This window comes from Numida meleagris, chromosome Z (genome assembly GCF_002078875.1).
Source record: "Numida meleagris isolate 19003 breed g44 Domestic line chromosome Z, NumMel1.0, whole genome shotgun sequence".
NCBI lineage: Eukaryota > Metazoa > Chordata > Aves > Galliformes > Numididae > Numida > Numida meleagris.
This window is the reverse complement of record NC_034438.1, coordinates 44531271-44558307: the sequence shown is the minus strand read 5'-3', so window position 1 is coordinate 44558307 and position 27037 is coordinate 44531271. Positions and strand designations below refer to the sequence as shown.

At 43.7% G+C, this 27037-nt stretch overlaps 1 protein-coding gene and 1 long non-coding RNA gene across 3 annotated transcripts in view; both read left to right on the top strand.

Moving 5' to 3' along the window:
* Positions 639 to 3727, top strand: LOC110389782. The gene is made up of 3 exons (XR_002433374.1): positions 639 to 2978; positions 3207 to 3321; positions 3440 to 3727. It is a non-coding gene; the product is annotated as an uncharacterized LOC110389782 (long non-coding RNA).
* ROR2 (receptor tyrosine kinase like orphan receptor 2) overlaps positions 7655 to 27037 on the top strand; it is a 176951-nt gene continuing 157568 nt past the window's right edge. Inside the window, exon 1 of one of the 2 annotated variants that reach the window (XM_021380706.1) lies at positions 7655 to 7912. In XM_021380706.1, coding sequence (XP_021236381.1) covers positions 7840 to 7912 — 73 coding nt within the window. In that variant the 5' untranslated portion in view covers positions 7655 to 7839. The remainder of the gene's footprint in view (positions 7913 to 27037) is intronic. The other variant, XM_021380705.1, reaches the window with a different exon arrangement.

Genomic DNA, 27037 nt, shown 5'->3' with positions numbered 1-27037 from the left:
GGTGATGGGGAAAAGCAGGGATGTCCAGTGCGTACCGCAAGGGAATTTGATGCTGGGGGAGTGCAGATAGCGATTCTATGTATATATAGGCGTATAGATACGTATGTAATGTATGTTAATTATTGTTCGTTTGTCTATAAATATATGTTAAGCATGATGTAGTGATGTGGAATAAGGGGTGGAATGTTATGGTTTTGTGATTTTTTGTTGTCGGTATTCCACATCATTACATCATGTAAGGTACGGGCAGTTAAAGAGTTAATTCCCCGGTTACTGCAAACTACCTTTTTTGGTGTGGCCCTCTGAGGGGGAGGGGAGGAGGTGCACTCTCCAGGGGTCTTTGCGGGAGAGGGGGTGGTGAAGCCACGTGGGGGACGCGGGGTCTGTTCTTCCCAGCCCGGGGGAGAAAGCACGTGGTCCTCCTGCAGTTTACTGTGTAAGATTTTCAGCCTGTAAACCCTCTATCATAATTCTACTAGCCTCATTTTGATATACTTAGTAAAATTAGTTGTTCCTCCTCAGATCGGTGCCGCTGTTTTTGTGTTAAATCCGTCTACGGGTCCCCCTCTTCCCAGGTTGCGGCTCCGCGGCTTCTCTGCCGCTTTAGCCGCCGGACCGCCCGGGGGCTGGCTCTTATCGCCGGCAATTTTTTTTCTTTCCTTCCTCTTCTCTCGTTTTTTTTCTTTTGGGCCTGTCCCCCCTTGTCACGGACGCAGACCCTTAGACAATACCGTGACACCTGCTCTGTCACTTTTGTGAATGAAAGACATAGGATGTCAAAGGGCATATAAATACATCTAGGTAAGGGAGAAATATATCTAGGTAAGGTTTTTGTACTTGTAGAATTTGAAGATCATGACTGTACAGATTAGATAGGATAATTAGATACTTAAAAATGCACTTTAGTTAAAACAAAGAAGTTCTAGAAGATGGACAGAAATCATGTAGGCTGTTTTTTTTAGTTATTTAGTGAGCTGCTGTTTGAATTGTTCCAATTCCAGTGGAAGAGAATGAGATGAGGTAAAGAGTATCCTTAAATGACAAGAAATTTCCCACTTTTTGGTTTTGGTAAACTTTGTGTTTATGGGACTGGTACACAACGAGAAAGTGAAACAAAATGAAAAAGTTCTATGCAATGAGTAGCGGTGCTGCAAGGTCAAAACTACTGGACAACTGATTCAGACATAGCAGAGGCTTCCAATTATATATAACAAAAAGTCGATCTTACAGTAATTTTACTGGTTACCTCTATGCCTTTTAATAGATGAGAACTTCAATGATCCATGTGGCACTTTGGGACCCAGTTGTTGTTTTCTCTGAAAAGGATTTATGCAGTCATTAAAATGTTTTAGAATTCTTTGTAATCATATCTTCCTCAGCTTCTTTCAGTTTAAAGTCTTTACCTATGCTGCCCGTTAATTTTGTGCATGTGTGTTAAGTAGTTATATTTGTGCTTGTGTATTTATCCAAGTTCATGTCATTCTCACCTTCTTACACAGCAAGCACACTGCTTTGTGAATGTGATTGAATAAACCTTTGGTTTAGGGCATCACAGACATTTTAAAATTCATCACTGAGCTGAATTTACTTTTCACGAGTCTGAAGTTCAGAATGTGGCTGAGAGAAGGGAAAAATGTGACAGATGTTGTTCCTCGAAGTGTTATAGACCAAAGGAAGAACACTTGGGAATGTGTACTGAAAGCCAGCAGCACTCATCTGCTCTGCACCATCAAACACAACAATTCTGAATGAATTTCACTTGTATACATGTTTACATTACTGTTTGTGTGTTATCTTTGAAGTTCTTCCCATGGTAGCTCTCACTCCTTTATGTGAGCATGTCAAATGTGTCCCTGAGTGTGAGGGAAGAGGAGGAAAGGAGAGAAATTTCACTCTACCACATGACAGATCCCTAGTGCAGAGCTGCAATGTATTTTGCTTGGCTCCTCTAGATCAAGTTGCCTGTTGGGGCTTTGTCTGCAAGGGCAGAGGAGTTGCAAGAAAACTCATGTCAGCAGCAAACGCAGTAATAGCTTGTGCTACCTGCTTCTAGTTTCTCCAGATTTTACCTCTTTCTCAAGTATATCCATCTATGTTTTTCAAATCTAAGACCGTCCTAGATGCACTTTTGACAAGCTGCAATGAGATGTCTCCCATCTGCAGAACTCTTCAGTGCACTTAGCAACAGAGCATACAAGTTCTGGATCCTCTTTGGTGTGGTCCTTAATCCTGGTGTGCCAGTATTGAAGACAGCCTGTTCTCTAGCTAAGGCTAGCTTTAAAAATCAGAAACAAACCAAACAGCCGTTTCTTTGCACACCTCATCCCAGTGCCTGCCACAACTGTCATAGAAACACTGACATGCAAATAAAGGCTCTAGAAAGAGCCCTTTCTGTAAGCAACTGTTTGGATGTTACTTGTAAATACCTGTTTCAATTCAGTGTTTGTTGGACAACTTCATGTCTAGATGCTGACCTTAAAACAACATAGGGTTTTATGGAGACTTGCAAAGACTTGATGTATTTTAAAATTAAATGGTATTTTATCCAACCTTGTGTGCTGCTCTCTGCTTCATCCACTGACATAGGTGTGTCACATCTTCTTGACTAGGGTAATGCATTTACAGTGCTGCTTTGTATACTGCATGTTATGTACTGTATATGTAACATAATATCCTAGTTCTGAAATTTTTGGAAATGGACTCGTGTTTCTGTATTAATTCAACAAGCAAGTTAGGCTATTAAGGGAATTTAGACAACATTTTACTTCAAAATCTGTCAAATATCAAAACGTTGGTGTTCCAGCCTGACATGTAGAACAAGAAATTCATTGTTCTGGGATTTATTTAAGTTACATAATTGCAATTTTAATTGTTTGCGTATTTTTTTACAGGGCTGGCATTCAAGTGCCATGGTGATGGCTGATACAAACTGCTAAAATGAATGCACAGAAGGCTTTCAGTACAACTTACTATGAATGGTAATGACAGTCACATGGAAAGAATTGTTTTGGGGGAAATGAAAGACTAAATGCTAAGATCACTCTGTACTGTAATCATAGCAACTTCAGAAGTTCGTTTAATTCTAAATCAAATTTATTGATTCAGATATTCAAGCTCTTGCTTAGTTTGTATAAAAGGTACTGAATCCTCATCTTTATTCACATTCTAGGCTTCACTAAGTCATTCTTTAATTATTTTACCTGTAGGAATACTGATAAAGAAAAAAGATAAATCTTTCGGCCCTTTCACTTTCTGCTTTTATGACTGAGAGGACTAGGAAGACCCTAGTCTCAAGGCACCATATATTGCTCACACCCTCAGGTGAGTATGATTTTATTGAACAGAGGAATAATCTCTATTTTTATGGGTTTGGTTTTTTTTTGGTCTGTATTCCACATTAGTAAATTAAAAACTGTCTTAATACTTCTTTTAATTCTAGGCATGAGGAATGCCCTTGATGAACTTCATGTAACAAGAGTGATGAATATACGAATGCTTGTCAGGTCTGCTTATTCTGAGGCAAGCCAGCTTCTGTGGCAATGTTATTTGATCAGTGTGCGCAGAGGTGCAAAAAACAGAAATAAGGGAGGTAACTTCCGTGCCTGTTTAAGAAAGAGAGGAGGTAAAATATTTTCAAAATGTTTATTGTGGCTCACTATTAATACATGTATATGTATCCCAATATTACATATATCTAAAGCATAATAAACAATGACCTGAAAGCATGGATCAACAATAGTACTATTTTGTTCAGATAAGCGGAAAAGGCTTTCTGCTGGCTAAGCTGTTTAGCTGGGTTTTTGGCTGGGTTTCTGTTTTGATAGCTGCTCATTTCACAAAAAAAAACCAGAAATGTGCCAGTAGACTGTGAATTTGAGAACAGCATACATAGCTCAGTTCTCTGAGAGCCTGCTCCAAAGTTATTTCTTATTAAGTGATTCTGAAACACTGATGAGTGTGATCAGTCTTACGGACTTCCCCTACCTTGCTCTGTGCCCATGACCCACAGCTGGAGTTCCTCTTGTGCCCGTCCTCTGTATTTGCATGGCAAGAATTGGGCAGAGGTGGTCAATAGCGTCGGGCTATGTCAGTGGCTTCTAGGCCTCCAGTGCTGCACCTGAGGTGGGTTTGTGAGGTACAGAAATTCAGGTCCATCAGGAGACAGCTGATGAGACTTTTCAGAAATAGATGGATACATTTTTGGGTTGCAAATTTGGATTTGTGTGTCTGAAGCCTGACTAAATCCTACTGCAGATACCCAACATTCTTTTCAGTTTTGGCCCTTGGCAGGATTCAATTGGATGTATTTCACAGCTGTTGTAACAATTGAAGAAGAAAGCCCAAAAGTTGGTCCTGTGAACATGAAGCATGCACATAATATTTGCAATTGTGTTTTCAGTGATGCTTACATCATAGGAATCGAAAGATCGGGTGTTGAATTTGTGTGTGAATAAAGTTAGCACACCAGTTAAAACTTACTTAAGCTTGTAAAATGACTACAAGAACACTAAGTCCTGGAACCACGTGAGAGCTTACATATTTCTGTACAGTACTTTCATTATGTTAATTACAGAAGCAGACACACATGGCAAATGCAATTCATCCAAGCTCTGTCAGGGATTTCCAAGCCAGCTCAGGCAGAGTTCTAGCTTTCCCTGTTGCTCTGAACTGCACCTATCAGGCATATACCATATGGCCTTGCAAACAAATATATGCACAGCTTTTTCTTTGTCGAAGAGCAACAAAACAGTTTGGGGCCATATGCTACAGAACATAAATGAACACTCTGGTGGCTTACGTGAGTGGGGTGAACCAACACAGAAGAAATGTGCAGTTGTCCATCTTTCTTTTCCTGCTGTACATATTTCTTCACAATACAAAGCAAGAAATCATACTGTGGTTTCCTCCCTGTAATGACATCACCTCAGTTCTGCCAAGTGATTCTCCCTGCAAATGTGAAATATGAAATGACAATTTTTGTGGTCACATCTTCTAACCCTAACCCTAACCCTAACCCTAACTCTCAACATCTAACTTGCTGTAGTCACTTAACTACCATAATATAATAATCATTTACAGCTGAAATTTCTATCAAATCCTAATGTGTTCTGAAATGCAAAACTTATTTGTGTCTATATCCTAATTATTTGATGTAAGACTTTTATTTTTTGAGAGCATGAGAGAAAAAAAGCGAAATATTATTTTTGAATGATTTTGTTAAATACAGGCTGATTTAGGCAAGCAGTTTTCCCTGGTTTGGAATGTAAGAAGCCCAGCTGAACAAGCATGAGCTCCAGAACACAGACTCGGATCTGGAAAGTTTTAGGCAGGTAACTGCTACAGGTTTTAACTGATTAAATTTCACTGTAAAAGTCACAGCACTGTCTCTGGTTCAGTGTCTTGGACATGTAGGCACTGAGCTCATCTATTACCCTGCACTAGAGAATGAATCCCATCACCAGAAAGTGTGCTTATCATCACAGCCAAACAGCAGTATTGCCAAGATTTGGGAGTAAAAAGTTAGGGAAAGGAGAGGGAACAGATATTAAACAGATACACTAACTTCAGGAGGACTTAACAGCTTCCTTTAACTGATTTTCAAAAACCATATACTAGTGGTCTCATTCATCTGGACTTGATTTAAACCCCTCATAGACCTCCACAAAGATGTTACAGGTTAAGATGAAGCTGATTCATAGGTACACTATAAGAAGGATGAGGAGGTGGCAGAAGAGAGGAAAAAGAGAAATCTTGGCTTTGAGAATATTAAGCAGAAGGATTCTCTTTGCTGTTGATATCTGATACTAACTACAGATTTATTTGTTTATTTTGAGAAAAACCTTCAGGCACATTATCGACGTGTAGGCAAATGCTTTTTGCTGACACAGAGCCATTCTTGACAGAAGATAGTGCAGGGTATCTTAAAGAAAGAATTGAGATACATGAAATGAGATACAAAATAGAATTTAAAAAGTGAGAAGGGAGGGATGGAGTGCCAGGACTTGACACTTGGCATTTTGACGCAGTTCTCAGCTGTTTGGTATGCACTGGCACCAATAAAGAAAGAGGAGGAGTGGATTTTCTAACACATCACAGGATGTCTGTCAGCAGAAAGGTGCCTGTGACCATCAGGGGAAATCATGCTTCTCAGCACAGAAAGGAAAGTGCTTTGGAAGAGACAGTATCTCCAGTACTACTCAGATTTCCACTACCACTTCAGATCGAGATCAGATTGCCAAAAATGCAGGGGGCAAGAGAAGAGGGTGGGCGTGGGTATTGAGATGACAGTGCAGTTATCACTTCAGAGGAAATTTGAAAAGTTAAGCTTTATTTGTGTAGCAAAATAAAATTTGGGAGGTATTTGTGGTCACTTCATACAACAGAACGGGGGAAGATATGTGAATGAAAGGATAACAGTGGCATTAGAGTTAAGGGCTATGAACAGAATGAATTTGAGCTGGCCATTGTGAGTAGCTGTCTGGCCACTGAAGAGGAAAGGTCTGGAGCAGTCTTCTAGTCACAAGAGTGGAACTTACTTGAAAAAAAGAACAAAGACCTCAGTACTCTTAAATTTGGTTTCGTATGTTTATGAAAGGGATTATAAAATGTGTTGTTGTGATGGCAAAGGACTGGGTTCAGCCATCCCACATTCCTACCAAAGAGGGATCAGGACCTCCCTTTGTTATCCTTAGGTGCCAGAGGAATTTTCAAGATGGAACTCAAGAGCTGAGAGGGAAGAAATGAACTGCAAGGAGAAAACAGTGTTTTGGAGACTGTGTTTGCAGTAAATAAACGTAATGTAATTTAAGTGAATTACACAGAAACACATAAATTTAGAGCTTGATTTAGGAAAGGCATCAAAATAGTTTTGCATATATTCAGCATCATTCATCATCAAATCCTTAGAATCAAAGTCTAAAGCGATGGGAATGCTGTATTTCTGAAGAAGGCATCTCATTCAATTATAACTTTAAAAATACGGCAAACTAAGAGGTGACTGCTGTTCAAGTTTGTGGCGCAGTTAGCAGATGCCCACTTGTGGTTCTGCACTACCTTAGTGTGCTGGTTTCTTTGAGCTGCAAAAATATAAACAGGATTTAGAGAGCACACTTGAATCACACTTACAGCGTCCTTATTTCCGGTAACAAAGCGTGACTGAGGCGTTTGGAAGCTTTGCTGGGAGCAGGACAGCTTCCAGCCCACGAGCAGGCAGCAGAATCACTTTTGACGCCTCAAAAGAGCAGCGGCGGCCTCAGGCGGGGTGTCAGGCCCGTGCTGCCGCCGCGCCCGTTGTAGGGGCAGAGTGAGGGGTTTCCCTGGGTGTTTTGCGGGTGCGGAAAGGCGTTGCTTTTTGCAGCGAGGGGGAGGCGGCACTCTCGAGGCGTAGCGCTGCTGTCGGCCGCGTTCCTCCCACCCTCCCACGTTAATTTTCCCGCTGGAGATTCCTTGCGAGTCGACGGCTGTCCCGGCTTCTGGGAACCGATCCCTCCAGCCGCTGCTGCGGGCGGGGCTCCCCCAGCAGAGGGTGCCGGAGCGCCGGGGCCACAGCCCCTCGGTGCCTCTCCCCTCCCCTCCCCTGTGTCGGATTTGTCCCCGGTGACGTTGGGATGCTAGGAAAGGCGGAGGAGGAGGAGGGGAAAGGAGCGCGGTTTCCTCCGCCCCCCAGTCGGGGAGAGTCCGTTAACAAGAGTAGAGCTGGGGTGGCGGTGCCGGGTCGGCAGCAAACACCGCACCTCCCCGCCCGGGGAGCTGGCGCCAACCGCACCGCACCGTACCGCATCGCTCCTCAACGCTCTGCGCCGCGCCGCTCCACCCTCAGGCACCAGCATTGACCACAGAATGGTCCCCGCGGCCGGTCTGCGCCTCCTGGCCCTGCTGGCCGCCGCAGTGCTCCTTCGCCTCCGCGCCGCAGGTAAGGGGCGGCCGCCGGGGGCGCGGGAACGGAGGCTCCTGCCGCCGCTTTCCGAGGGATTCAGCGGGAGAGGGGAGGCGGGGGGAGCTTTCTCTTCCAGGGAAATTGTGCGTCCCGCATGAGGCTGACGGAATACCAGCATGCCAAGTTAGTGTTAATTACTGTTTTTTTTTCTCCTTTCCCTCTTTTTTCTTTTTCTTTTTTGTTCTTTTTTTTGCAAAATGGAAACCTGATGTTGCGTTTTTACCAGCAGAGCGGGCAGGAGGTGAAGATGGGCCGGGGAGGGATCACGGATACCGCATCTTCCCGGACGCGCCCCGGCGGTCCCGCTCCGTTCCGTGCCGCGCCCCGACCGGGGCCGGCTGGAGGCGGGCGGTGGGAGGGAGAGAGAGGGAGAAAACAAAGGAAAAGTTCGGGGTTTTGTTATTGCCGAAGGTGGATAGCGAGGAGTGGAACCTCCTCCTTCCCTCCGCCCGCCTTCCAGCCTTCCCCTCGGAGTGGTTATAATAATGTGTTATTATTTCGGCCGTTGAGTGTTGCCAGGACCTCAGCGGGAATCGGGGGGTGGGGTGGATTAAAGCGGGCGAGGGGCCGCCGCCGTACCCACAGCCTATGGAGGCTCCGTGTCTCTGAGCGCTGGAGTGTCCCATTCCCGACGGTACGGGCTGCGAAACAGCCGCGCCTCAGGCATCCCGCTGCCTGCTCCCCCGCGGTGCTGCGGGGCCGGTGCTGGCTGGGCCGGGGGAGCGCTGCTATGTGCGGGGACCTCGGGGAGTGCGGGGCCATTAAGAGCTCCGGTGAAAGACACCACATAACTCTTTTTTTTTTCTCTCCTCTTTCCTCTTTTTTTTTTTCTCTCCTCTTTCCTCTTTTTTTTTTCTCTCCTCTTTCCTCTTTTTTTTTCCTCTCCTCTTTCCTCTTTTTTTTTTTCTCTCCTCTTTCCTCTTTTTTTTTTNTCTTTCCTCTTTTTTTTTTCTCTCCTCTTTCCTCTTTTTTTTTCCTCTCCTCTTTCCTCTTTTTTTTTTTCTCTCCTCTTTCCTCTTTTTTTTTTTTTCTCTTTCCTGTCTTCTCTTTTCTTCCACGTACGCTTCAGATGTGCGGCGCTTTTGGAGCAGAAGGGGGAGGAGGTTTAACATTTTCATTTTCCCCGGAATGTGAAATGCAGCGGGGAGGTCGGGGTGTCTGACACAGCTCTTTGATCTCTCCTAACACCGCTCTCTGGAGAACTGCCCTCTCTCCTCCGCGGCAGAGGACACTGCCCACAAACTCTTCCCGGGGACCGCGGGAGGTGGCTCGGGTGCACCGCTCCGTGCCAGGCTGAGGCCGGTCGCTGCTGAGCTGGGCCGAAGTGAGAGAGAAGAGCGATTATGTCTTTGAGGAAAAACAGTGATGATGCAGATTAGAGGGGACTTGTTAATCAACTGCACGTTTGAAAGGGCTTTTCTTCCCTTTGTTGGTCTCGCTAATCCATTTACCTCTCCCCGGGAGGTGACAGATGCTGATATTTCCTGTTACTCAGTGCCGAGTCCCAGGTCTTGCCATTTGTTGCGTTTCCCTGAAGGGAGCGAGTCAGCAGAAAGCTCGAGGTCCGGAGGGAGCGCGTTACCTCTCGCCGGTTTGGGGTCAGCTCCCATCGCGTTTATTTTTCCTGATGCCTTTATTGCCCCTCTGGGAGGGACGGTAGAGGGGAGCAACAAATTGCTGGGCCGCGCACAGCTTCGTGGGCCGCCCCCCTCACCGAGTGTGTGCGCCTCGGAAGGATTGCTGCGCCGGGAGCGGGCGGACTTTTTTTTTCCCCCCTTTACGCTGCGGTCGAGAGCCCATAGTGACGACAATAAATACTCGTGTACTTCTGCTGCTTATCTGTCTTCTTCTGCTTAATTAGATTTGCTTAACAGTAAACAGATTATGTTCATCTATGTTTCATTGCAGTGTTTATTTTTGAAAATGTTATCTTGGTCTTTGAAACAGGACCAGAAGAGAGGGAATCAGTGTGGTGGAAGCGTGGGTGCGCAATGTAGAATATGACCTGAGGTTTACTTTAACTGTTCCATCTCCTTACTGTTAAATGGGAAAGGATGTTTATCCAAGCTCACATGGCTTGCAGAGTATGCAGAACGTTGTGATTGAAAAAATATACATAAATTCCATCTACAGAACATCTGGGAATGAAAACAAAATGGTAATGCTGTGCTGTGATTTTGCAAGACCCGTGCTTCGTGAACTTCTCCCTCACATTGCAGTGAAAAAAAGCCTTATTTCTTAGGGTGCAGTGTTAGTGGAGAAATGAATAAAGTATCAATTCCTTCTGAATGCTTCTAAATGGCTTACTACAAAAAGCTGTAAAATGAATCTTTAAAGTTGCATAGAATTCAGCTGTAGCCCCCTCCTGATGTTAATAAATGAGTTTCAGCTCTGGAAAGTGTATTTGGGTTAGCTGGTAGAAGTCCATACCACTTTGAGTATAAGAAATCCTCACATCACTTTTAGTAGATGACATTGATTACACAGACAACATTCAGGTCAAATTTTTGTTGAGCTTTTTCTTGCGTTAATTAAATTGTTAAGTAATTTAGTGGTGAAGTTTATCCTTGAGTCAAAGGTTGCCGCTGAATATTTTTTTCCCCTTGAGTGTCTTGATAATGTTAGGCATTTGTAGTGGAATTGCAGTTTTCTCCTTAATCTCTTTTCTGCTGTAAATAGCATACAAATGCAAGACGCGTGGAAAAAAGGACCAGTTGGCTGACCAGGCAATTTAATTCTATTTAGTGAGCTTCCAGTTGTTTGCAGGAAAGCTGATCTTTTCTAAACTCACTCACTGCACTTTGTGTAAGGTCAGAATTCTTTCCAGAACTGTCATTGGCATGGAAATGTATTTGACCACCAATTAGGAATCAGTGGTCTTAGCCCATTCATGGAAGAGAATGAGATTGAATGGTAATAAATATTCCTTTTTTTTTTTTTAATAACTGTGTGAATCTTCTGTATAATGTACTTGTGTCTTCCTTATGGTTTACCTTCAGACCTTAAATTCATATTTTGCATTTAATGTAAATGTCAGCTAGAAACTGTCATAATCTGAAATTTTTAACTGTATGTTTGACCCAGATGATTCTTCCTTTCTTTTGGAGGTTTTTTTTTTTTTTTTTTTAACTCCCTTTGGTTTCCATACATAAATCTTTCTGTAGATGTTTCTTGCGCTGTGTGGTTGCTCAGAGGGAAGAAATGCTACTTAAAGAGTATTCTGTCTAATTTATAGCATCTGTCACTATGTTCTCTGCGGGAAAGATGGCTTTCTTTTTAAAGTTTGTTTATTCATTGTGAGGCTGTTGCTTTGTAAAGGAAGTTGTCATAAGGCTCAGCATGTCTGGAAAGTATGCAAGTCCTCAAGTCTTTTAATCCAGTGACTATAAAGTAGTTAAAGCTTCAAAGAAGAGGAATGACAGGATTTTGGTGTGCTAACAGAAGATGAGTTGTTTGTTAATCCTGCTTTTTATTGTCACGTGTACTGTAGACTCCAGCAACATTAACCATTGGGGCAAACAACAATTTGACTTAAATGATTGTCATTCCTCTTGGTTTTTTCAAACATGCCAGTGGTTTGACGTGAACAATGCCCCATACCAGCTTCTGGCATTCAGTTTTTCCAAGCCTTTGCTGTACACACATGTTCATTTGCAAACATCCTGCTGGATGCTTTTTTTTGATCCTCTTCATAGACCTGACCCACAACCAACCTTTTCTCCTTGTATCTATTTGTATTCCTCAGCTGCTCTGGGAGAGGATTTCCACTTCTCTTTCTGAGTGATGTTGGTTGATGATCTTTTTTGAAATGGAGTGACTTTTCTGGTTGGCAAAGAACAGGAAATCGCAGCAGAAATGTATTGACATACACTGTTATTGTGATGGGGATAGGTAGATGTATTCCACCTCCCATGGGTTTAGCTGGCTCATGGGGCAGTAGCACAGGTCTGGAGCAGTTTGCAAAGCCTGTTGGAGCAGCAGTGTGGTTGCCTTCTAGAGAGATCCACTCTTCTGAGTTTGTTTAAAATTAGCTTATGCGTTCCTGCTTGAGCTGTTGTGCACATCTACGGTGTGCACTGCTTGCTGAAATGAAGAGGCTTCACTGCTGTCTGCTGATGGAATTTGTCTTAATTTCTGGGTTGCAGCATCAACACAGTGGATGTGTGTCTGTGATGGTGGAGAGGTGTACTGTGCCATAGCTGGTCAGAGGGGAAGGATAGCACAATTTCACTGATTCAGCAGAAGGTCTTCAAAGAGTGATCATGGGCTTGTGTATCTCTTTCCTCTGAGTCCAGGACAGAGCAGGCTGGCACCCATGCAGTGGTTGTGACTGTGTGGGTAGGGTTTCACAGGCACATGAAGCTCTTGATTTAATTAGACCAGCAAGCTCTGATGCTCTGCTAACAAGATTCTGCAGGAGTGAAAGACTGCATGGGTAGAAGCAAACAGAACTAGCACGATGAAAACAGGAAAGATCTTCTCAGTTTGCCGTACGTTGGTTTTGCTGGAGCAACAGGTGGATTTATATTTTGTGGTGGTACTGCTTGTGGGACATGCAAAGTGAAATCAGTGGTGTTCTGTTCCAAACCCCAGTGTGCCCAGCTAGTTTCAAAATCTAAGTAGTCCAGTCAGGAACTTAGTGTATACAAAGTCCCCACAGGTATGTCTCTGAAATCTCTTTAAACTTCAAATGTGAGCCATGCATGTAAATATATTTTTAGATTGAATAACTCCTCTTCAGGTGACATAAACACATGAAGAGAAGCAAGGAACACACATCTGGTACTTGCTTGAAAGAGGAATCCCTGTGTATATGTCATCACATCTGTGAAACCTCTGCAGAACTTAAGATTGCTGTCCTGAATTGCTCTGTTTGGATGCTTCCTTTAGTGTTAGTAGTATAAACATTTTACTCTGCAACTCCAGGTTATTGCCCTTTGTCCTTGTCAATGATGCTCTAGGCTGTTCATTTAGCAGCTCATCTGTTAAGTGTTACTTCAAGATGAAGTGGCTTCCATAACTGTTTTTCCTTGATTTTGGTATTTTAATACCCTAAGTTTGTTTATTTATTTATTTTGGTGGTACTGTGTATGTAAGTGGAACGACTTGTTGCACTGTATGAAGAGAGGATAAATTTTATTAGTTCTTTCAAAACTGTGAAGTTTTACTTTTCTAAACAATATACACAACTTCCCAGTTGAATCATAAATTAAACAATTGAAGGACTAATTCCTTAGCAAAGTGATAATACAGGTATGTATGAGAGTAGTAGCTGTAGATATAGTAGAGCAGTAGATGGAGGACAAAAAACTTACAGTTGACAGGAGTAGACAGAGGTTTTTTTCATGTTTCTTATTGGGGAAAAAAGTAGAAAAAATATGATGCAAATAGTAAAGTTTGATTTGTATTAGTCAAACACAGAAATGCTTTCTTCTAAATTATATCAACTGTAAGAAAAAGTAAGTTAATCATCTTTAAGTCTAGAAGAGAAGTCACAGAATTCCTCCCAAATACAAACTAGTGAGACTGATGGGCTGGTGCACAAGTGCAGGAACATTATTTGCTCCTTATTGACAGCAGCATAGATAGATCTCTTGGGGGCTTGGGTGTCTGGGAGATGGAACATATTTTCCGGGAGAACAAAATTCAGGGATGGAGAAATAAAAATCTGATGAGCGGGTTAACTCAGAGCAATGAGCAATGAATGCTCAGGCATTTGAGCTGTTGTCTACAGTAAGATCTTAAAATTAATTGTTGAGAACACTTATTTGTAAGACATTAATTAGTCTCTCACTTCTAGTGTTCTTAACAAACTGTAATTGCTGTACTTTTTACTGTATATGAACAGACATCATCCATACATACCTACCAGCACTGATAAACGAAGTTACTTCCATCCCCAATTCTTCATCATTTCCTTCCTGCTGGATGTTAACACTTCTTGAGCTCTTCTGTCAGAGCAGTGGGGGACATTTAGCACCCAGTTTCACAAGACATTTCTGAAAGGAAAAAGCCAAAGAAGAACACTTCTGGAAACATTCATCTGATTTGCCTGGATTTGCATCTGTCAAAAATATAGCTGAGTAGGGCAGGATCAGAAAATGTAAGGAAAATATGGTGCTACTCAACTGCCCTTCACTGTAGCAGCTGAGTTACCTTAAAACATATTCTATGAATTTCTGTTATGATCGTAAAAAAGCTGTTTGAAAACTTAGGAGACCTAGATGACGTATAAAATCTGCACACTTGATAATGGGTAAGGAGATTTTACAGTATAAAAAGCATGGTGAGATTACATAATGTATATAATGAGAGCGCATACTCTGAGAGATAAATCAACAAATGGCCATACTGTGGTTGTTTCTCATTTTAGAAATGTGACATGGCAGAATAGAAAAACAAGGATGCTAGGTATAATTATCATGTTTCTGTATGAATGTTTACCTGTTATGAAAAGAAAATAAGAGGCAAATGGGAGCTAAACCAATAGATGTTAGATAGCTAATGCAAATAAAAATACATTTATTTCAGGCAGTAACAATCTTGTTCTGATTCTGCATGAGTGTTGAGTTGTCTGTTCTACTAACATGTGAAGGAAGCATTTTCTTTTTTTTTTTATAAAAAAGCATGCCTGCCCTGAAGTGTGCTTGTTGAGTAATATCAAATCACCCAGACATGATATCAGAAAGCTGGCTGCCCAAAACCTGACCCTGTGAAGCCCATCGAAGCACTGGCTGAGCTGGCTGATGCCTGTCCCAGGACTGCAGGTGCTGGCTAGGGGACAGGTGGGTGGTGTGGTGGGAGGGGAGTGCTCAGCAGTCCCCGCACAGAGTCGCTTACACAGCAATGGGACTGTGCACTAGGAGAATGCAGTATGCAGAAATTCTAAATAACTGTGTGGGCTAGAAATTTTAAGAGACACACAATATTCTCATATCTGATGGTGATCTAAGAGAGGATTCTGTGGGGCTGAGCCTAACCTGTGTTGTTTACATAAAAATCTCACCATCCTTGAAAGTCTAGTCTGCAAACAAATGTTTAATTAGTTGTCAGTTAGTTCTTTGCACCACAAATACCCTTTCTCATTTCTTCTTGTATTTGAACATGAATTTCCAGCAGTCCTTTCTTAGGCTGAATTTTGTACTAGCATTTAACATTAGGTGTGCTAACACAACAGGAGAGTCTTTTTGGTACAATAAACAGTGAAATGTAAAACATAAATGGTTTTGTGAAGGCTGTACATCTGTATGAAGGCTATGCCTCTATTAAAGCTTTGTTTTGTGATTTAAATGAAACTCTTCGAATATCCTAAGTTTAAAATAAAAAGGATTCTGAAGCATCTAGCTGCTATCACAGCTAGATGGGGTTGCCCAGGGCGAGTCAGACTACCCCCTGTATGATCACACCATGAATCAAGAAAAAAAGAAGAGCTATCATCACAGGGGACTCCTTTCGGAGGGAAACTGAAGGCCCGAGATGCCGCCCGGATCCGTCCCATAGGGAGGTATGTTGCCTGCCTAGGGCCCAGGTGAGAGATGTTACTAGGAACATCACTCAGATGGTAAGACCCTCTGATTATTACCCATTACTAGTTTTTCACATTCGCAATGATGAGGTAGGGAAAAGAAGCCCTAGGGTGATCAAAAGGGACTTAAGGGCACTGGGGACATTGCTGAAAGGATCGGGAGTGCCAGTAGTGTTCTCCTCTGTCCTCTTGGTTGGAGACTGGGATCCAGATAAAAGGAGGAGGACAGACAGGTTGAATGAATGTCTTCGAGGATAGTGTTGCACTTGGGGGTGTGGACACTATGACTTGGGACACAGCTTTAAGAAATGGGGAATGCTGATGTCAGATAGGATGTGACTGACTAGAAAGGCCAAGAATATTCTAGGAAGCAAGTTGGCTGGGCTGGCTAGCAGGGCTTTAAACTAGATACAAGGGTTTACCAGGAGACAGAGAAGAGTGAGGGAATGCCATCACCTTGGGAAGCAGTGGGGGAAAGCCCCAGATTTGTCCCGGAGGTACTAGGGAGGGCTCCTCTGAGAAGGCAGTGAGGCCAGTAGCCAAGCTAAAGTGCCTCTATACCAATGCGCGCAACATGGGAAATAAACAAGACGAGTTAGAAACTGTGCTGCAATTGGAAAAGTATGACCTAAACATAGTGGGACAAATCTCATGACTGGAATACTGTGATTGAGGGCTATGGGCTTTTCAGAAGGGATAGACAGGGTAGGAGGGGAGGGGGAGTTGACAACTTATGGGTTAAAATCAAGGTTGGGTCCAGTAAAGGCCACCTAGTGGTTGGGGTCTGCTACAGGCTGCCTGCTCAGGGGGAGCCTGTTGACAAGGCCTTCTTGCTTCAGCACTTGCAGGCTCTTGTCCTGATGGGGGATTTCAACCACCCAGATATCTGCTGGGATAGCGGCATGGTGGGTGGCAGACAATCCAGGAGATTCCTGGAGTCTGTTGAGGATAACTTCCTGGTCCAGGTATTGGAGAGACCGACTCAAGGTGAAGCCTTACTGGACCTGGTGCTCACCAAGGAGCATTAGAGGGGGTAAGAGTGGAGGCAGCCTGGGCTGTAGTGACCACGCCCTGGTGTAGTTTGTGATCTTGAGGAAGGTAGGAACTGTTCAAGGAACTGCTGGGTGGGATCCCCTGGGAAACTGTCTTTTAGGGCATAGGAACAGAACAGAGCTGGCAGCTCTTCAAGGACACCCTTCTGAGAGCGCAGTGGCTCTCCATCCCCCAGCAGAAGTCGAGCAGGGGAGGCAGGCGACCGACGTGGCTGAGCAAGGACCTGCAGCTTAAACTGAGGGAAAAGAGAGAAATGTACTGGAAGTGGAAGCAGAGTTGTGTAGCCTGGGAGGAATACAGGGCTGTTGCCCGCATGCATACAGATAGGATTAGGAATGCCAGGGCACAGATGGAGCTGAGCTTGGCAAGGGATGTGAAAGATAACAGGAAGGGGTTCTACAGGTACATAGGCAGGAGGAGACAGGCCAAGGAGAGTGTTCCCCCTCTGATTAATGAGGATGGAGAAGTGGCTTCCTCAGTCATTGAAAAAGCTGAGGTGCTCAATAAGTGCTTTGCCTCGGTCTTCACTGGTGGTCACACTCCCCGTGTCTGCCAGGGCCCTGAATTTCGAGGTGTGGGCGAGAGGAGCGGATTCCGTCCCACTGTAACAGCGGAAAAAGTCCGAGACCTCCTCATGCAATTGAATGTATGTAAGTCCACAGGGCCGGATGATATCCATCCCAAGGTTCTGAGAGAGATAGCTGATGTGGTTGCTGAGCTACTCTCCATCGTATCTGAAAAATCATGGCTGTTCAGTGAAGTCCCCGGTGACTGGAGAAAGGGAAACATTACTCCCATTTTTAAGAAAGGGGGAAAGGAGGACCCGGGGAACTACAGGCTGATGAACCTCACCTCTGTGCCTGGGAAGATCACGGAGCAGATCCTCCTAGAAGACATGTCAAGGCACATACGAGACAAACAGGTGATCCGAGACAGCCAGCATGGCTTCACCAAGGGCAGATCTTGCCTGACCAATCTGGGGGCCTTCTATGATAGAGTGACAGCATCGGTGAACAGGGGAAGGGCAACGGATGTTATCTAGCTGGACTTCTGCAAAGCCTTTGACGTGGTCCCTCACCACATCCTTCTCTCCAAATTGGAGAGGTATGGATTTGAAGGATGGACTGCTCAATGGACTAAGAATTGGTTGGCTGGACACAGCCAAAGGGTTGTGGTCAACGGTTCTATGTCTGGGTGGAAGCCGGTCACAAGTGGTGTCCCTCAGGTGTCAGTTTAGGGACCAGTGCTCTTCAACATTTTTATCAGTGATACAGACGATGGAATCGAGTGCACACTCAGCTAGTTCGCAGATGACACCAAGCTAAGCAGTGCAGTCGATACGGTAGGGGACAGGGAAGCTATCCAGAGGGACCTGGACAGGCTGGAGAATTGGGCCCATGAGAACCTAACTAGGTTCAACAAGGCCAAGTGCAAGGTGCTGCACTTGGGCCGGGGCAGTCCCAGGTATTTATACAAACTGGGGGAAGAACTCCTTGAGAGCAGCCCTCCAGAGAAGGACTTGGAGGTCCTGGTGGACGAGAAGCTGGACATGAGCCAGCAGTGTGTGCATGCAGCCTGGAAGGCCAACTAAGTTCTAGGCTGCATTAAAAGAGGAGTGGCCAGCAGGGAGAGGGAGGTGATTGTCCCCCTCTACTCCGCTCTTGTGAGGCCCCATCTGGAGTACTGCATCCAGGCCTGGGGGCCTCAGTACAAGGAAGACGCGGAGCTCTTGTAACGGGTCCAGAGGAGGACCACTAAGATGATGAGAGGGTTGGAGTACCTCTCCTATGAGGAAAGGTTGGGGGAACTGGGCTTGTTTAGTTTGGAGAAGAGAAGGCTCCAGGCCAGAGAAGGCCTCATTGTGGCCTTCCAGTACTTGAAGGGAGCGTATAAACAGGAGGGGGAATGACTGTTTACATGGTGGATAGCGATATGACAAGGAGGAATGGTTTTAAACTCATGGGTGGATAGTGATTGGACAAGAGGGAATGGTTTTAAACTAAGGGGTGGTTTAGTTTATATATTAGGCGGAATTATTTCACACAGAGGGTGGTGACGCAGTGGAACAGGTTGCCCAAAGAGATTTTGGTTGCCCCATCGCTGGAGGGATTCAAGGCCAGGCTGGATGTGGCTCTGGGCAACCACTAGGTTGGCAACCCCACCCACAGCAGGGGGGTTGAAACTCGATGATCTTTGAGATCCTTTTCAACCCTGGCCATTCTATGATTGTATGATTACACTTTTAATTTGTTTTCTTTGTGTGGCAAAATACAAATCTTTATCAAGAACTTGAAATAATTTGTAGAAAAAGTAAAAAAAAAAAAAAAAAAAAAAAAAACAAAAACAGAAGATACTCTGATAGAGAAATCAGAGAATTATGTTCATGTAAGAAATTCTTTTACTGGCAATGCGAATAAAAATTATTTGAGGTATCCTAGGAAACCAATAGCTGATGGGGACCATAGACATTAAAAGTACTTTAAAATATTCTGTCTTTACATTGGTGGTTGATGATGACTCCTTTCATGATAGACCAGAATCCCTTACAGAGGGGAAGTTGGTATTATGTAGACATAATTACAAGCTTGGGCAGGATCTGAACCAAGCCTACATGAGGAAAATATATCTGCTGTTGTTTTGTTTTTAAAAATAACCATACTTCCTTGCTCTGCCTGGAAGCAATTTAATAGAACAAATCGATTAAAAAAAATAAATTCCAGCCAGACCAGAAGTGGTAGTTAATGAATATCTCGAGAGGGTGAGTCTGGTCTTTATATTTGGTTTTGCAGACTCAGTGAATTTGGATATTAATAAATGAAATTATAGGCAGTTATTCAACCTGTTTTTCTCGAACTGATCTTACATGTATCTTTTTCTGTTTATGCCTGAGTAGAAGTAAGATTGAGAAATCTGTTTCCTCCTACATATCTTCTTTCCTTGTAGGCATCTCTTTTTAGAGCCTGTCCTTGCCCAAATGCATTTTTAGGGCAAGGAAGCTAGTGAAAGGTCTAGAGAAGAACTCTCATAGGGAGTGGCAGAGGTGACTGGGGTTATATAGCCTAGAGAAATGGAGGCTCAGGGGAGACTTTATTCTACAACTACCTGGAAGGAGGTTGTAGCGAGGCAGGAGTCAGCCTTTTCCCCCAGGTAACAGTGATAGGATGAGAGCGAATGGCCTCAAGTTGTGCCAGAGGAGGTTCAAGTTGGATGTCAGGAAAAATATGTTCACTGAAAGATTTGTGAATCTCTGGGATAGGCTGCTCAGGGAAGTAGTTACGTCAGCATCCCTGGAAGTATTTGAAGATGTGTAGATGTGATGGTTAGGAACATGGTTTAGTGGTAGGCTTGGCAGTGCTAGGTTAACAGTTGGACTTTATAATATTAGAGGTCTTTCCAACCTAAATGATTCTTTCATTCTCAGCTTTTCCTCTTACATCATGTTTTCTGAAACTACTGGTCATGCTCATTCCTCCTTGTTGGACATGTTCTGGAACATCTTTCTGAAGTGCATTAACTAAAACTGGAGTATTCCAGCTCTGGCTGCACCAGCACTGGGTAAAGGAAAGGGATTATTTCCTCTATTTAACAGATTAAATTGTTTGTATTTCCCAAACTGATGTCTGACTTCTGTGGCAGAATGGCATTGCTCAAGTTCTGATCTACTCCAGATCCTTTATGCAGATTGTTGCCAAGCCTGTTAGTTCCCATGCTGAACCAGTGTGACTGTTTAAGCACAGAATCTTCTTGTTGTTACTGAATTTTACTTCTTCACTCCTGCCCACACCACTCCACTTTTTTGCAGACATTTTCTTTCAGTTGCCAAGATTAATATATTGGGACTGCCTTGCACATTGGTGTTGTCTGAGAAGTTCAGTAAGTGAGGTACCATTAGCACATTTGATTGTTGATTAATTTTCCAGTGAGTTTGTATTCACCTGCACAACATGTTTTCATATTTCACCTATGAGAATCATGTGAGACTGTTCCCTCTCAGACAAAGTATCGCCTTAATTTTCCCCTGATGCCTCAGCTTCAACTTGGTTCATATCATTCAGTACAGGAAATAAACTTCCCACAATGGAAATTCATGTGATGTGTCCAAGTCTTGTGGTTTCTATTTAAATAACTTGTCTTCCTGTAGCTTATCACAGTATTTTGTCATAATAAAATTCATCAATTTGAAAGGCAGAGCTCAGGCACCACTGCTTCCAAAGATTCAGGTGTTTTTTTTCCTGAGTTCATACAAAAGTTTATGCAAAAAAAAATTATCTTTAATATTATGCCTGAATCATTTTGGATAGACTAAAATTGTATCCTTTAATTTCATACTGGTTAATGTTCTCTTCCTTTCTTTTTCTCTTTAAATTTCCTTGTTTGAGTAGTTGCACATTGCAAGGCCGTGTGATTAATGTTTCAGCGTATATGACAGAATCTCAATTTTAAGCATTACCATTAATCCAAAATAACATATAGCCTTAGAATTTTAGTAATTGTGTAAGAATAAATATTTACACTTCTCATTGACTCTACAGGATTGTCCATATTTCTTATAAGTGCCATCATCTTGTCATCTTCCTTCACTTTACTTTTTATGATTTTCTTTTTCAGGGGCAATTCTTTGTCCTTATCTGTGGTTGCCACCAAATGCAGGAAGCACTTCAAACTGATCCACACTACCTGTTTCTGTTGTCCGGAAATACATTTTCTGAGTAGGAGATGGTTGAACACCTCCAAACAGATGTTTTTTTGGTGACTGACCGGGCCATTACCACGATCCTTTGATGCTGTTGCTTCAGAAGATTTGCTGGTATCAAGTATCTGAACTTCTCTTACATAGGACACAGGAGTAAAAGCAGAAAAGGGTGAGATGAAGTGCGCAACTCTGATGAGATAGGTGTAGGCTGGAGTGAGTGGACTTGCCTAAGCAGAGGAGCCAGATTGTGGTCCAGTTTATGAGGACAAGATGCCTGTGGGGTGAGGAAATGGAATTAGGGTTATGTAAATGTATGATAGGAAGGACAGGGAAAGCTAACTTGTTCATGTATGCAGCATGAACAAAAGATTAGAAATTACTGCTGCTCTGCTGGCATAGCTACTCGTGCAGGTACTGAACACAGCATTAAGCTGTGCTTTGGAAAGTCCTGCCCTGTGTTTTCACTACTTTTTTGTTCTTTGGGAGGTATAATGTGAGCAGTTTCACCAGGGGCTGTATAGCACATTCTGCTTAACAATAAGAAGGGAGGTGAGTTTGTGCTTTGGTGGTTGGCTATTTCATACACTTTGCTCAGTTTGAAACAATTGGAGTGCCACAAATGTGAAGGAAGTCATTGTCAAGTTTACCACCTACTGACCTAAGAGCTGTAACATTATGAAAAAAACAGTGAATGCTGCATATTTCAGAAAACAGACATGCTTTCTTTCATCAAGGGTCAAAACTGTAATTATGAAATATACTGAATGTGCACGTCTGATTTATATGAACCCTCGGTGGGGTTTATTTCTTTATTTCTATATTTTTTTTCTACGTGCTGCTTTTATTTATTTATTTTTTCTTCCTTGGAACTAGTGATACCACTCTCTGGCAATTCTGAGTCAGTTAGGTCAGCCCTGGGCTTTTCTTTTTGAAGACTGCCAAGTTTTTCTAAAATGCGTGGTGGTTTAGGGATTAGGGTTATTGTCCAAGAGGGATTGAGACTGGAGACTTTCAAGTGTCTTTAATTTAAAACCATAATTTGGAAAGGATTATTCCTGAGTCCCAAGATAAAAGGGCCAGTACTTTCATTTATACTGTTAGTCATCACTGTCTCTACAAACAGGGCTCCCCTCCCTTCTGAAAAGGCTGCAGTTTGTTTTGCTGCTTAAACAAAAGCATGTTTAGATGACTTAATATTCTGTTTTGTGATGAAGTATCTTACCTAGGTCATAGTTTAGCTGTTAACAAGATATTTATGAAGTGGTAAGATTTCTCTGTTCTGTGGTGAATTCAGTGTCTAGAGTGGTGCAAAATGCTATTTAACTAGCAAATAAAGTAGTTCAGCTTCAAATTATATATTAAGATGCAACAATTTTAATATTTTAGTAAACAATTAAATGAGTAGAGTACCTGTAATGCCTCAAAACTTAGGTAGTTTGACTTCTACTGTAGGTAAAGTATAAGCCATTTCAAGGTAGGTTAGTAACAGTAGCTATGCAAGGAAGGAAAATTCGGGCTTTAGAAACCGAGTTAAATTCATACTTTTATTCTACATGTTAATTATAAAACACAACTGAAGGCAAATAACTTATTCTTAGCTCCTTTTTTTCAATATTCAAGACTTATTTGACTGACAGCAAATACTGCACTAAATACTTAGAATATTTGATGCTGGCATTTGCGCGTTCTACAGGAGTGTGTGTTCTCTGATATGTAACAACACTGGTACCAGCAGTGCGCTTCCTTCCTTTCTACATAGTATCTAACAGGATCAAAGCCATAGTCTGTAAGACTCAAGCAGCAGGGGCCTTAATGCTCTAGGTTTTCTGGGTCTAATTAGCTCTGAAGTAAGTATCAGCCCAACTCAGCAGAAGTATTTTTTACTGAGTTCACTGGGGCTTCATTTTATTTGGATAGTCAGTTACCTGAACATCCATTTCAGTGGACCAATTCATGAGCCATGAGTTGTTCAGAACTGACAACCTATAAAAAGTTCTGTTCTGCCATTTTCTCCCAAGCAGTATACATGGAACTGAACTTGAAAAGATCTGATTCCATAAACGCATTTTGCATTTTATTTTGCTTGTAAACATGTTGACACTCTACCAAAACCCCTGTTGGAAAGTGAAAGAACTTCATGAATTATGACCAATTTTTGAATTGCATGAGATGGCTTTGTGTGTCTTAGGTAGGAGGAAAATGAGGCAGAGGGAAGTTCTGCATAGCACACTGAGAGCAGAGAAGTTTGTGTCAGCAAGAGTGTCTGTATGGGAGTGTTTATGAATATAGAATCAAAGAATGGTTTGGGTTGGAAGGGAACTTGAAGATGACCTTGTCCCAATCCCCCTTCCAAAGGCAGGGACAGCTCCCTCTAGACTAGGTTGCTCAAAGCCCCATCCAGCCTGGCCCTGAATCCTTTTCCAAGGAGGGGGCATTCACAACCTGACTGTGCAACCTGATCCAGTGTCTCACCACCCTCACAGTAAAGAATTTCATCCTGATATCTAGTCTAAATCTACCCTCTTCCAGTTTAAAACCATTTCCCCTAACCCTCTTGCTACCTGCCCTTCTAAAAAGTCCTTACTCCACTTTCCTGTAGGCCCCCATCAGCTACAGGCAGGCCGCTATAAGGTCTCCTTGGAGCCTGCTCTTCTCCAAGCTGAACAGCCCCAGCTCTCTCAGTCTGTCCTCGTAGGGGAGGTGCTTCTGCCCTCTGATCATCTTCTTGGCCCTTCTCTGGACCTACTCCAACAATTTCATTCCTTCTTGTATTGGGGGCTCCAGAAGTGGATGCAGTACTCCGGGTGGGGTCTCATGAGGGCAGAGTAGAGGGGCAGAATCACCTCCCTCAACCTGATGATCATGCTTCTCTTTATGCAACCCATATGCAGTTGGTCTTCTGGGCTGCAAGCACACATTACTGGCTCATGCTGAATCTTTCATCAACCAGAACTCCCAAATCCTTCTCCTCAGGGCTTCTCTGAAGCCATTCTCTGCCCAGCCTGTATCTGTGCTTGGGATTGCCCCTACCCAGGTGCAGGACCTTGCACTTGACCTTGTTGAACTTCATGATGTTGGCATGGGCCCACCTCTCAAGCATGTCCATGTCCCTCTGTATGGCATCCCTTACCTCTAGCGTGTCATCTGCACCTCTCAGCTTGGTGTCATCTGCAAACTTGCTGAGGGTGCACTTGATCCCACTGTCCATGTCACCTACAAAGATGTTAAATAACACCAGTCCCAACACCGATCCCTGAGGAATGTCACTTGTCACCAGTCTTCACTTGGACATGGAGCCGTTGACCAGAACTGTCTGAATGTGACCATCCAGCCAATTCCTTATCCATCGAGTGGTCCATCCATCAAATCCATTTTTCTCCAATTTGGTGACCAGGATGCCATGTGGGACAGTGTATAGTGTTTTGCACAAGTCCAGGCAGATGATGTCAGTTGCTCTTCCTTTATCCACTGACACTGTAACGCCAACAGGTTTGTCAGGCATGGCTTGCCCTTGATGAAGCCAAGTTGGTTATCACCAATCACCTTGTCTTTATTTTCCATGTGTGTTAGTAGAGCCTCCTGGAGGATCTGCTCCATGGTCTTGCCAGGCACAGAAGTGAGACTGACTGGCCTGTAGTTCCCTGGATCTTCTTTTTTTCCCTTCTTGAAAATGGGGATTATGTTTCCCCTTTTCCCATCAGTGCGAACTTCACCAGACTGCCATGACTTTTCAAATATGATGGATAGTGGCTTGGCAACTTCATCTGCCAGTTCCCTCAAAACCCATGGATGGATCATTGGGTCCCATAGACTTGTGCACCTTCAGGTTCTTTAGATGGTCTCAGACCTGATCTTCACTTACCGCAGGCAGATCTTCCTTCTCCAAGTTCTTACCTTTCCTTTCTGCAGCTTGGATGGTGTGGCTAGAGCCTGCCGGTGTAGACTGAGGCAAGGAAGTCATTGAGCACCACAGCTTTCTCTGTATGCCTCGTGACCAGGTCTCCAGTGTCCTTCTGGAGGGCTCACATCTTCCCTGACCTTCTTTTTATCACTGATAGACCTGCAGAATTTCTTCTTGTTCCCCTTTATGTCCCTGGCTAGATTTAATTCTGTCTGGGTTTTAGCTTTCCTAACCTGATCCGTGGCTGCCTGGACAACTTCTTTGTAGTCCTCTCCGGTAACCCATTCTTGTTTCCACTCCCTATAGACTTTCTTTTTGAGCTTAAGTAAGTCCAGGAGCTCCTTGTTGATCCACGGAGGCCTCTTGGCATTCTTGCTTGCCTTTTTTTTTTTCAGGGTGCACTGCTTCTAGGCTTGGAGAAGATGGTCCTTGAATACCAACCAGCTTTCTTGGGCCCCTTTTCCCTCCAGGGCTTTCACCCATGTCACCCTGCCAACCAGTTCTCTGAAGAGTTCAATGTCAGTTCTCCTCAAATCCACAGAAGCAAGCTTGCTGCACATCCTCTTTGACACCCTGAGGCTTTTAAACTCCACCATTTTGTGGTCACTATAGCCAGTGCTGTCCTTGAGCTCCATATTGGTCACCAGTTCCTCCTTGTTGGTGAGGACAAGGTCCAGCATAGTACATTTTCTCATGGGTTCCTGTACTGCTTGGAAGAGGAAGTTATCATCAATGCATTCCAGGAACCTCTTAGATTTCTGGTGCACTGCTGTGTTGTCCCTCCAGCAGATACTGGGGTGGTTGAAATCCCTCATGAGGACCATGATTTGTGAATGTGAAGTTGCTCCTATCTGCTTATAGAGGGCCTCATCCACTTGGTCTTCCTAATCAGGTGGCCTGTAGCAGACCCCCACTGTGATGTCTCCTTCCCCTGCCTTCCCTTTAAACCTAACCCATAAGCTCTCTGTCAGCTCCTTGTCTATCCCCAGGTGGAGCTCCGTGGACTCCAGGTGGTCACTGATGTAGAGGGCAACATCCCCTCCCCTTCTCCCCTGCCTGTCCTTCCTAAAGAGTTTATACCCATCTATTCCTGCGTTCCAGTTATGAGAACCATGCCACCATGTGTCAGTGATGTCAGTGACACACAGGCACTCACACACCTGCAGCTCCTCCTGCTTGTTTCCCATGCTCTGCTCATTCGCGTACAGGCACTTGAGTTGGGCTCCCACTGTGGATGGTTTACCAATTAGAGTTTCCTTATCCTGTACCTTAGGTGCTGTCTTACTGGCCTGTGATCCTACTCCAAGCCCAGGACATCCATTACTTCTGTCGGCCTCAAAGTGCAATGATTTGAGGATCGCCACCCCCAGCAACTCTAGTTTAAAGCCCTTCGGATTAAATTGGAAAGCTTGCTGCCAAAGATGGTCTTCCCCTTCTCTGACAGATGAACCCTATCCTCTCCCAGAAGACCAGATTTCTCAAAATCAGTTCCATGACTTAAGTAGCCAAAGCCCTGTTCACAACACCACTCCCTTAACCATTGATTTATTTTTCTTAATTCTGTCAGCCCTTTCCTTCCCCATTCCCCTAACCTGGAGGATCGATGAGAAGACTGTCTGTGATCCTGTGTTCTTCGCTGCTGCTCCCAGCTCCTTGTAGTCCTTCTTGATATTCTTCACGTTGCTGACAGCTGTGTCACTGGTGCCTACGTGAAACAGCAGCAGTGGGTAGTTGTCTGTGGGACATATAAGGTCTGGCAGCCTCTCTGTCACATCCTTGATGCAGACCCCTGGCAAGCAGCAGACCTCTCTAGATAGCAGGTCTGGGTGACAAATGAGTGGCTGACCACTCCTCAGAAGAGAATCACCCACCATTATCACCTGTGGCTTTTTCTTAGTTGTAGTAGTTGTTATGCAATGGGGAGCAGGC